This window comes from Artemia sp. Qi Xiang Cuo, chromosome 9 (assembly GCF_049724085.1).
Source record: "Artemia sp. Qi Xiang Cuo chromosome 9, ASM4972408v1, whole genome shotgun sequence".
Taxonomy (NCBI): domain Eukaryota; kingdom Metazoa; phylum Arthropoda; class Branchiopoda; order Anostraca; family Artemiidae; genus Artemia; species Artemia sp. Qi Xiang Cuo.
The window spans coordinates 45,931,023-45,943,765 of NC_142802.1; the positions used below are offsets into that span (position 1 = coordinate 45,931,023).

General features: G+C 36.5%; 1 protein-coding gene across 1 annotated transcript in view; it reads left to right on the forward strand.

The window, feature by feature from the left end:
- Window positions 1–10,772, forward strand: part of IntS3 (integrator complex subunit 3) — a 123,120-nt gene extending 112,348 nt beyond the window's left edge. The window contains exon 17 of the mRNA XM_089094056.1: window positions 10,543–10,772. Within this exon, the coding sequence (XP_088950182.1) occupies window positions 10,543–10,614 (72 nt within the window). The 3' untranslated portion in view covers window positions 10,615–10,772. The remainder of the gene's footprint in view (window positions 1–10,542) is intronic.
- Window positions 10,773–12,743: the final 1,971 nt, after the last annotated feature.

A 12,743-nucleotide genomic window follows, 5' to 3' on the forward strand; every position in this document is an offset into this window, starting at 1 on the left:
ACTAGTGCCCTTTTTAAGAGTCAAGATTGATTGATAAATAGTGCCCTTTTTTAAGAGTCCGGTGTAGATTGATAATTAATTACAATTGTTGAGCTGTTTGAACTTAACTAATGCTTTGTGTTGGGATTAGTAAGTTACTTCTGTCTGGGCTATGCTGTTGTGTTGACTTAGTAGCATATGTTTTGTTTTTTGTCATGTTGGGCCTGTTCGAAATGAGCGGAGATCAGTATATAGGCTAGCAGTCTCTGCTTAATGAGATTGTGAGTTCTTGCGACTCATGCGTTACCTGGCTGAACGCTATAAAAGGCTGATGCGAATACAGCCCAGTTTCGGACATATCCACATTTTTCTTTTTATGGCCTTTTAATCGCAGGATGCTATTTTGAATCTGATGCTTGATAATTAAGTATGGGGCCTACCAAGTTCAATAGTTCATGGCTTGCTAAGACGGATTACAGCGGTAGAAAGGTTGGCGAATAGTGTAAGACTGGGAACGACCAGTACTCGTTCTTTTGCAAACTCTGCTCGAAAAATCTTGGTTGCACAGCTGGGGTTGCTCGGCTAAACCAACATGTGTGATCTGCATAACACAAAGCCGCAGTTACTGCTTAACTACATCCACTACAGCTTCACCTGACAATCTCGAGTTGATGAAACAACCAAGGATAAACCATTAGTTGGTACAAACATGTTTTGTGAGCGTGATGCCAACATTGAACTTTGACTTTATTCAATATAAACACACAAATAAAATACAACTCCAGGGACTGATCAATGATCCCTAGGATGCCGCTTATTAAGCTGAGTTAATATGGGCACTTCAGACGGTACAGAGTTCCATGTCTCCTAACTCTTCAGACCATATTGTCGCAACCTTCCATGCGATGTTCCCCGGTAAGACCCCCACGGAATGTCCCTATGTGCGAAGAAACTCACGTATCTGATCACCGATGCGCTGCATCCTTACTGTAAGCAAATGCTTGAAAGACATTCAGTCATATTTTGTACTAGAATATGACGAGACAACCAACAACGCTGGTATGAAAGAGTTACAGATATGTGTTCGATATTGGTCCTCATACGGAATCGAAATCCAGAGCAGACATTTATGCACAAGTTTTGTGGGCCATGCGACAAGTGATGACCTGTATAGGAAGATTATGTCAGCCATTGAGCAGAATCAGCTGCCACTTGAAAAACTAATCACGCTTGGAAGTGATGGACCAAACATCAACAAAAGCGTTTGGAACAAGTTCAATGCCGAAAAAAAGAAAGTGACGGGAAAGGGAATGTTGAACATTGGTACTTGCAGCATCCATATAATTCACAACGCTTTCTTGAAAGGTCTTCAGGTGTTCAGAGAAGAAAGTACCGACTTTGTTATTCTTGTGCATACATTTTTTGACGGCTGGCCTGCATGTTGTGATGACTATCGAAAGTACCAAAAGAAAAAGGGAGTGCCAGAGAATGCTTTCATGAAGCATGTCCCAAGCCGCTGGCTGACGATTGGACGTGCCCTCGCTAGAATCCTGCAGCAGTTGCCGGCAATCTTAGAGTACTTCCTGAACTTTGTGCCGAGAGAGAAAAAACGAAAGAATCTTCTGTCCACTCCCAAATTTCTGAAGATTGTTGCTTATATCAAAAGTGCGACGATGAAGGCCCAGCTCGAGTTTGTTCTAGCCTCAGCAGAACTGTTCATGAGTTTCACCCAACTATTCCAGAGTGAAGAGCCTCTCATTCATGTTCTGCACTCAGAGATCAAAAGAATAGTTGTGACCCCTTGTGGACGGGTCTTTACTCCAGATTTCGTGACCAAGACTGAAAATTTCTCACCAGAAATGTTGAACCTTGCTGAAAAATTTGCAGAAAAGCCCATAGTTTCAGAAAATGTGGAACGAACTTTCGGTGAGAAAGCAACACTGAAAGACAAGGCCATTTTGTATGTGTGCGAAAACATTTTATTGCGGGTATTCGCCATATTTTGAACAAATGTCCTCTGGAAAAGGATGGTTTTCTAGAGGCTTTACGCTGTTTGAGTCTGATCAACATGAAGGATTCAAGAAGTATTGCAGACATAGCGGTTGTGGCGCGCGAGATTGCGATTGGAGTAAGCTCAGACGTCGCCCAGGCTGAGTGGCTACTTTTGCGAACGGAAACTGAACCCCGTGAGGACACTACTCTGATCAATCATTTTTGGAGCCATTATTTTGAACTTATGAATGAGTATAGGGACAGCAAGTACCCGGAATTTACCAAGCTTATCAAAGCGGTGCCTACGTTGTCGCATGACAACGCATATGTTGAGCGTGGGTTCTCGCGTTCTGTTAAGATTCTCGGTGAAGACCAGACCTTGATGTCTGAACGCGTTCTGGATGCGAGACTCATGGTATATGACACGTTGAGGCTTTATGGAGGAAAACCAGAACGGTTTGTTATTACAAAAGAGCTGTTGAATCTTGCACTTTCTGCACGGCCTCGGTATCAACAATATCTGTATGAAAAGAAAAAAGAAGAGCTATCCCGAGAAGGAGAAAGTAGCTTTTGAAGAGGACAGCAAGCGGAAGTTGCAGGAGGTCCACGACAAAAAGAACGAAATAGAAGACCTTGAAAGCAAAAGGAAAAAACTTAGAGCATCAGAGTAAGAAAAGAGAACAGTAGCAGATACTCTACTTCAGGAAGCGACCGACAGAATGAAGAAGGCTGCCGAGTCCAAGAGTTCCATAGACATTGCCCTAGCTGTTTCTTTGCTCGAAGGAGCTGTGAAGTCCAGAACAAGTGCAAGAGAACAGATGGTGGAATCTGCGAGGATGGAACAGTCTCTTGCAAAGAGAAAAACTGACCTCATATTGAAATTGATGCCCAAGAAGCAGCAAGAGTGATTCCAAATATTTTACCTGTATCAGTCAATCGTTGGCACAGTTTGTGTATCTGATTTTTTAATATTTGTAAAGTTTGTATGTGAAAAAAAAAAATGCAAACATTCGGGAAATGACGAATATATGTGACTAGGCATCCAACGCCATCTAACACAGATCAGATCCCGAAGACTTCCGAATCCTTTATTAGGCCTATATTTAGGCCCGGGAAATCCTATAAAAATAGGACACAGCCTACGGTTTGAAACGAACCGACCTGTCCGACCCCTGCATCTTGTTAAAAATAGTTCAAAGGACGGATAAGAAAAAATTCGGTGTCAATAGACCCCCCCCCCAGGGCAGAGGCGAAGGCGTTCTAAGTTATGCCCTAAGGGCATGTATGGTTCTTATGAAAGGGATGCTCGTATAAACTTCATAGAGGTCTCATTTGATTGGAAATTGAAAGTTCTAGGTCCAGTTTTAAGAGGCAAGAGAGTTTACCTAGCCCCCCCCCCCCACGCTCTTTTTCTCAAAACCCCTCCGCTAAAAATTTTGAGATAGTCAGTGTTTTGGAGATTGTTTTAAAATTAGATAACAAAAACACCCCCAAGAGCCCGGGGGATAGGCGTTGTAAGTGTTGTCCTGGGGGCGTTATGAAAGGGATGATCATATAAACTTCATAGGGTGCTTATTTGATAGGAAATTTAAAGTTCTATTTCACATCTTAAGATTCAAAATAGATCGCTCGGAAAATGGCGCCCCCCCCCACACACACAAACATACCCTTTTTTTTCAAGCCCACCCGATAAAATTTTTATAATAGCCATTTCATAAAAAATAGTTCAAAGGTCAGATAAGAAAAATTCCTGAGTTAACGGAACCCGCCAGGGCCCGGAGGCAGGCGTTATGAGTAATGTTCTAGGGGCATATATAGTTCTTATGGAAGGGATGCTCGTATAAACTTTGGAGAGTGCTCATTTGATTTGAAAGTTCTTGTTCACTTTTTAAGAGTCAAAAGAGATCGGAGGGTATTTAGCCCCCCCCCTCCTCCACGCCCTAAATGCATCAGATAAAAACTTAGAGATAGACATTTTGTTAAAAATAGTTCAAAGTTCTGATATAAAAAAAAACTCTGGTGTCGACACAACCCCCCAGGGCCTGGGGGGAGGCGTTTTAAGTTATGCCCTGGGGGCATATATGGTTGCTATGGAAGGGATGATCGTATAAAATTCCTAGAGGGCTCATTTGAGGGGAAATTGAAAGTTGTAATTCACTTTTTAAGAGTCAAAAGTGATCGGAGGGCAGCTAGCCTCCCCCCACACTCCATTTATTTTTTTTCCCAGAGGCACTTCATATACAAGGGGTCGTCTGATAAACTTCAAAGGAAGATCATTCGATTGGAAATTGAGAGTTCTAGCGCCCTTTTTAAGAGTCAAAAATGATCAGAGGGCAACTGGCCCCCCAAGCCCTTTTCCCCCAAATACATCTTATAAAAAATTTGAGGTAGCCTTTTGTTAAAAATAGTTCAAAGATTATATAACAAAAACACCTTTACGTTTAGTCATATCTTTAAAAATAGTTCAGAGAACATATAAGGAAAACTTCTGTGTCAACACCACCCCTCTCCTTCCATAAGCGTTAGCTTATGGAAGGTCATTTGTTTTTTTTTTGTGTTGTGTTGTTTTTGGAATAAACCCTTATCTTATCTTAAACACCCCCCTCCAGGGCCCGGGAAGGCGTTGTAAGTATTGAACTTCAGAGAGGGTTTCATTTGAATGGAAATTAAAAGTTGTAGTTCATTTTCTCAGAGTAAAAAAAGATCAGAGGGCAACTAGCCCCTCCCTTCCTCAATGCCTTTGGGCGTATCGGATGGATAAACCCATCCGATAAAAATTTGAGGTGACCATTTTGTTAAAAATAGTTCAACCATCAGATATTAAAACTCCAGGGTCGACACAACCCCCCAGGGCCCAAGGATAGGCGTTGTAAGTTATACTCTGGGGATATATATGGTTCTTATATAAGAGATACTCGTATAAATTTCAGAGAGGGCTCATTTGATTGAAAATAGAAAGTTCTAGTTCACTTTTAAATAGTCAAAAGGGACCGAAGCTTAAGCTAGTCCCCCCCCCCAAGCCCTTTTTCCCCGAACCAATCCGATAAAGATTTTGAGATAGCAATTTTGTTAAAAATAATTCAAACATCAGATAATAAAAACTCCGATGTTGACACAAGCCCATTTTTTCAATTTTATATTTTTACTTTTATATCATTTTTGATACATTGATGAATATTTGATTTTTTTTTTTTTTTTTTTTTTTATTTTGTTTTTTAAATAATTAATTTTGAAAAAATTGAAATTTTTGTTATAAAAAACTAACAAAAATTAATTAAAAAAAAAGCATTCCGAAAAATAAGTTTTTCAAAAAAAAGTTAAGGCTATTTTAAAATTAGTTTCTTCAAATACAAATACATGTCAAAATTAAAAATCAAAGCGACAAGAAATTACTATTAAAGCATAAGTAAAACCAAAATAGAACAGAAATTCAATAAACAATCATAGCAAAACATACAACAAGTAATGATATAAATGAATAAATAGATATTAAAGCGAGTATTGCTTAGATTGAATATGAACATCAAGCGTAAAATGAAAAGAAATATTTTCCTATTGAAGTATAAATGAAACTTAAAACGAACAGAAATTAAATAAACAATCAATGCAAACAAACATACAGTAGATATTAATGTAAATTAATGGATAAATCTTAAAAGGAATGATACTTAAATTGAATATGCAAATCAAGCTTGAAACGAACAAAAATCACCACAAATAAGAGTTTGGTTATGACCTCCTTCTCTCACTGTAAAAGTCTAAAACCTACTGCGTCATTGGCGCTTTACTGAAAACCAATTTTATGACAAATGTTTTCTTTTGTACTTAATATTGAAAATAAACATTAACATTATAGTAAAATTTTGAACTGAGCTTTCAGCAATTAATATCATTATATATAAAATATTCAGTTTAACCTATTAGCTCGTTATAAAGTTGTTAAAGACGAATATAGTTTACCTACAGACAAGTGTTTGGATAATGCCTCCTTTCCTAACTGTAAATAAAAACCAAAAGCCTGCTGCGTCATTGACGCTTAACTGAAAACGGATTATGTTACAAATATTTTCTTTTCCAGTTCTTACAGTATTGAAAATAAAAATACAATTATAGTGAACTGTAAATTCTTGAACTGATGGATCTTTCAACAATTAATATCATTATTCATCAAATGTTCAATTTGTTGTTGTTTATACTTTCCAATACTGTTCAAGACGCATATAGTTTTCAGTTAAGCGCCAATGACGCAGTAGGTTTTAGACTTTTTCAGTGAGAGAAGGAGTTCATACCCAAACTCTTGTTTGTGGTAATTTTATGTTCGTTTCAAGCTTGATTTGCATATTCAATTTAAGTTTCACTCGTTTTAAGATTTATTTATTCATTTACATTAATATCTATTCTATGTTTGTTTTCATTGATTCTTTATCTAATTTCTGTTCGTTTTGAGTTTCATTTATACTTCAATAGGAAAATATTCTTTTTTTTTTCTTCTTTTTTTTTAAGTTTGATATTCATATTCAATCTAAGCATTACTCGATTTAGATCTATTTATTCATTTATATTATTACTTGTTCTATGTTTTTGCTATGATTTTTTATTTAATTTCTGTTCGTTTTGGGTTTCATTTATTCTTTAATAATAATTTCTGGTCGTTTTGAGTTTGAATTTTAACAGGTATTTTTATCTGCTGAGCTTAAGTTTAAAATGGCCTTTATTTTTCTTTGAAAAACTTATTTTTCGGAAAGTTTTTTTAATTAATTTAGTAACAAATGGCATAGTTTTTCGAGACAGTCATCGCTAGCTTGAGGTGCGTTTCGATTTGTGAGCTTCATAAAAATAGTGGGAATCCCTATGATCTGCCTCAGTTGACATAAGAGGTTCTGTGATTGGAAGTATTCAGGATATCAAATAAGAATTAATTGGTGATACAAATGGATTAAATAATATTTTGTCTGAAGGTCTTGAAGCTGAGATCTGTCATCCCGTAGTCTTACTTGCTCTTATGGGATTTCTAGATTACTGCACCATTCTTGGCAATTTCCAGGACAGAGGCAAAGAAGATTAACAAGAGCTTAGGAATTGGGACACAATTCGTTTATGCTTCAATTCCTGTTGCAGTTGCCCTACTTGACATGGAGTCGGTGATTCAGAACTGCATGACACAAGATAAGTTTCAAGTTGCAGCTAGCCTATCATTGAACATCTTGCATTTTCCTACCAATTTTTACAAGATGGAGACGCGTTTCATACAATAGCTAATCCTTCGGTCCAAGTGTTCGATGCCCAGAACATAAAATTTTGTATTAAGACTCAAGAAATGGACCATCTTCTTAGCTATTTTACTATGGGACTGCTATAAATTGTTCAGTCAGCAACTAGGAATGAGCTGGATCTCTAGGAAGCTGGTGTTAAATTTAGTTGATTTGTGTTTCATTGTTTCCCTGTGATATACTCTTTTCGGGAAATAGAGTAGTGCTACCCCATCGTGGAAATAGTATCAAGCATGAAACAGCAAACAAATTATGCATTGTTCAGATACAGGGCGTTGAGGCTTATTGTATTGCTTTTGCAATGATAGTACGTAATTACAGCTGCCCCATCTGTTCTTGGTCCCATGATCCCATATTTCTCTCACAGCATGATTCTAGATGGAGGTTCCTTTTGAAGTTCAGAGACCATCAACCTGTCAGAATTTGTATCTTTACCTGCTTAGCATATCATTGCCAAGAACATGTACATAGGATATTCGAGGTCGTACAACTTTCGAGATTGTATGACTAACAGATTGAAGACGATAAATCAATTCAATTGCTTCATGACACAAAAAGTAAAAAAAGAATTACAGGGTTTTTTTTGGCCCCCTTGCTCCATTTTAGGTATATTCATACCTGGAAATCGGGATTTTTTATGATTTTTCTTTTGTTTGTTGCAAGATTATGAACAAGATTTTGGTTTTGAAAGTTTCACCATTGTATTCACACTGAGCCGTGAAAAAAAAAGAAAAAAAAAAAAATAGACGTAAACTCACTTGGTGGATTTGACGATGCTTCTCGTTCGTAAAAATTCAAACATAGACAATATGTTGATTTCCAGTTTGTTAATCATACGTTATTTCACATCAAGTTAATACTCCCAATGTTTACACTAAGTGTTATTAGCCTATGACACAAGAAACGCAGTTTGGAAAATATTTGTCATGACTTCTGACATAAAATATTGGATTTAATATTTGAGCACTTTCAATAATAAAAGTTAAGAAAAAAATCATTTTTAGAATCTGAAGAAATAAGGATTCTGTGGATATGTGCAAAGGGATAAATATAAATAAATAGGATAATTTGTCTTTGTAAAAAGATGGTCTTGTTGGGACCTCAATTAACTAATAATTTGAAGCGTCGATCTTGAATAATTTTAACAATAACCGATGCATAGCTGAGTTAATGAATAGCTGAGATTTTCAGCTATTCAATTAAATACACAATTTAACCCATTTTATCACTGTTTTTTATCCAGTTTACTGCCAATTAACGGCAACATTTGATCTCTGTTATAGCAATCAGGAAAGTTACGCTTTCTAGAGCTTTACGATGATATATTTTTTCGTTCGTTTTCCTGCACGTTCCTTATTTTCAAACTCGGCGCTCGCTAAACGCTAAAACTGCATGGCGGTAAATTGGTCTTTTCATTAAAAATTGGCTTACCGGTTTTTCCTAATTATTCAAGACGTTTCTACTGAACCATTTTAAAGAATCAGATTTTATTTTTACTGTCCTTAGAACTTTAAATTTTATTCACTGTGAACATGCAATTCTTTCGATATATTTCAGGTTTCTGAAGGCTTTTTAAGGGCTCTCCTCCCTAGAAACCCCAGAAGTTTTGCTGGCTCTCTGCTCAACTCCCCAGCACTCAATTCCTCACCCACAAAACTTATTACCAATTAAATTTTAAATAGGTTCCAACTTGCATTAAAGTCCAAGCATTCTGTTTTGAGGATTGTGTGGCTAATACCACAATGGATAGATGGTCTACAATATTCACATATAAAATCTAAAACTTTCTGCAATATAAAACTTTCTGCAACGATCCTTCTCCATTGCTTTTTATGCTTGTTGATCGTAAAGCCATTAGTGATATATAGAATTTGATGTCACAAAACCGCTATTTCATACATTCTGTTGATTTCGAAAATATTGGTATTCTATGGTTTTTGAAGTTACTAACTGTAAATATGAAGCTAAAATCATAATTTGACTGTTTTAAACCAATAAACACTATGTAGCTATCCTTGCGTTTGAGGCTCACTCACTCCCTCCACCAAGCACCCGACAGTCGATCCCACCAAAATTTTAAATTTCTTTTTTTCCAAATTTCTCAGTTTTGCAACTGCCTTGGGTGGAATGGCATTGGGCTAAACTCTAGAAAAATCACACAATATGCCTTATTTTCCTGACCCCTGTAGATGTGTTTTGAATGAATAATTCAACGTTAATTAATAAAATTAGCAATATTTTCTAAAGCAAGATCGTAAACAAAGAGACTAAAAATTGGTAGGACAATTGTATTGACAATTCTTACTAATAAATCTCATTTTTCTGTAATTCATCCTAGCATTTGAAATGCGCAAAGCGAAATTGCGGATGATTTATGCTGCATATTATGTTATGTTTTAGGACGCTCATGTTAAGATTTTAGCCTCAATAACATCAAAGCTAAAAAGTTGGATTTTTATTCAAATCAGAAATCATTCACGACCAGAATCCGGTTTGAGGTTACTGGTTGGAGAGTTGTGTTGTCATTTTCGGCTGCGTGTCTGAACAGAGCACGGTGATATGACTTGAAGGCAGGCAAAGTTCCTGCACGGAATATTGAAAGACAGTTCACGAGGCTAAATTCAAACATTTTGAAAGTGCAGCTTGGTATTTGATATGATGACCCATTTAATTTCTAGTTTTGAGGTTTAATTAGGTTCATTCATACTAATTTTTAATGAATGTTGGCACAAATTTCTGTATGTATACCTACTAATCCTAGCGTGAACTGATGTGAATTTAGGGACTGACTGTTCCTTGGGTAGAATATGCCTGTTCCTACCCAAATCCTACACAGGATTTGGGCAGAATATGCCTGCATGAAGGCTACTCATTGATTTAAAACAGAAGTGAAACCTTATGGTTTGCTGTGTTTGTCTAAGGTCAGTCACATTAGTGCTTTTAAGCAAATAATTGTGTGGCAAATAGCCCTCCTTCAAAATTATTGTTCGGTTCTTTTTTAGCGGACTAAGGTTTTTTTTTTTTCGATCGTGTCCTGTAATCGGTGATCCAACAGGAACGGACTTGGATGGCTGTTGTTTTTTGCGGAATCTAACTTTTCTCTCTTTTTTGCTACAATATGTTTCTTCGAGCGTTATTTATTTTGAATTTTTATTGATATAAGAAAGATATTGGACATTGTGACTTTACTATGCTAACCAATGGTCACGCATTGTTTATTACACTCCTGCTTATCTCTGTTCTTTTGTTACTTTATTGGTTCTTTTAGTTTTATTTGAATGTTGTTGGGTTTTTTTTTCAGGAAGAGGTGATAAAACAACGACCTGTCAAAAAGCGACGGAAAGCTGCGCAACTTGGATCAGATAGTGATTGAAATTTTAAACAATTGTGATGTTGCATTGTCAGTTTTTCTACGAAGAAATTTTTGTAACGTCATATGTTACACTTTTGGCGTTTTAACGGAAGTCTGTTCTATCATGTTTTTAATGCGCTCCCCTTTTTTCCGAGGAATTATATTGTTCAAATTTTTCATCTGTGTCTTTGCTATATTGTGCCAAGATGGATTTTCTATTAGAGGGGAAGTGAAAAGTATGTTAGATCTTTAGCAAAGGTTACGTTCTTCCATAATTGAATTTCTTTTGTACACATATATGACAACTAAGGATGAAACGATAACAATATGTTCGCTTGTTTTTCAGTAAAAGAAGTTTCCTAATTAGTTTGAAGTGCCTGAGGTGCAGGTTTCCAAAAAAAGCCTTATGAAAAATCAAATCTGAATGCCGAATATAGATGAATTTAAAGTAATAATTACCTGTGCCTCTCTTGCCAATGAGCTCTAGGGCTGTACAAAATAAAATAAAATAAAAGAAATGTATGTTTTTCACGGATGGGGGTTAGACCTGTCATGTAGAACATTGATTTTACTCTATCGATTGGCGAACGCTGAGAAACTCATACACAAGCTCTTTTAGGTTTGTCTACAATTATTATTCAAAATGTATAGCATATAATTCTGCTGTTGTGTTTGTTTGTTGTTTTTGCTTTGCAGTTTTTTTTTTTTTTGGGGGGGGGGGATTCTGTTTTACGAAGAAAAACAATCATCGAAAGTGTTGGAACGGTGACAAGATGTAAAAATAATTGTTAAATCTTTTCGGTGAAGAAAAGCGGGAATTCGAATACGGTCTACCACGTTCCTTATTCTTATTTCCAGATTCTCAAGATCGTTGTAAATAATAAATCGCTGATCTTGATTAAAAAAAAAGACGCTTATGGCTCTTCTGTCATCCGTTTATCTCTTGAATATATTAGAAATCTGGGGCTCAAATGGAAGAATAAGATGCAATAATTTTCTGTAATCTTTTACTATTCTAAACTTATTTTCATGTTTAAAGTAACGAATCAAGAATCCCTATGCATTAGCTCTTTGATATGCTTTGACTAGTGATGACAGACGACAAGACTGTATGTATAACCTACAGGTTACACAAGTTCCCTCAGAGGTCTAGCTGGACCACTGAGACAAATCAAGTTTTTCGCTATCTTTGGAAGTTGTTTTTAATGTCCCTAGTGCGGCGTGGGTACAAAAAATATGCACTGCTCATCTATGCTTTACCTACCCAAGAGAGTTTCAACGACGCATCCCTAATTCTGCCGACTACTAAAAAAAAAGATGCTCATTACTGATCTTATCCCTGAATATGGTGGATGTTGGTTGTTCTCAATTGGCCAAAGTGGCGCTTTAATTGTTAGATGAATTTCAGAAATAATCTGACTATCAATCATGACGGATTTTTGGTGTTTGTATTTTGGCCAAAAGTACTGCTACAAAAAATGGTTTTTGTCACTAGCTTTGAATAGTGAGATAAATTAAAAGATGCACAAGAGAAAAAAACAGCTTTGTAATTAGCAAAGCGCAGAATTGTCCTTTTAGAAAATTACAGAACAGTTTTAGTCATTTTACGGTTATTTGAAGTTAAATGCTCCCCGTTAAAATTCCACATTAGACTATCCACAGAATACAAGAGATTTTAAAAGCGGACAGGGCTTGTTTTATTTTAAAAATTGTATCTAAAAAGTAGGCTGTGGAAGGGGGGGGGGGGTCGACGTGGCCACACATCCAATTTATGTCTACAGACATGTACAGATTGAAAGTCATTGCATAATCGTGCCTCAAAACAAGGTGCAACATGCCTACCTTTCTGTAAAAAAGCTGGCAAAGCGAGGGTATTGAAGGGACCACCACCCCTCTGTATAGTTCAAATTGTAATTTCGGGGAGTATTGGGGTGGAGAGGGGACAGGTAGACCTCAAATTTAATGTGAAGACGGGGAGGCTGAAAGGTTTTTTATCCGATCCAAATAAACGTTTTTGCACTAGAAATCCCTATGGAACTTACAATCAATTCACGTATAAGTAGCTAGGTAAGTCAAAAGACTATGTGCTCCCAGGCTATCAAAATGGCGTATATGGAATAACTGGGGGGGGGGCAAAAAAATAAACTATA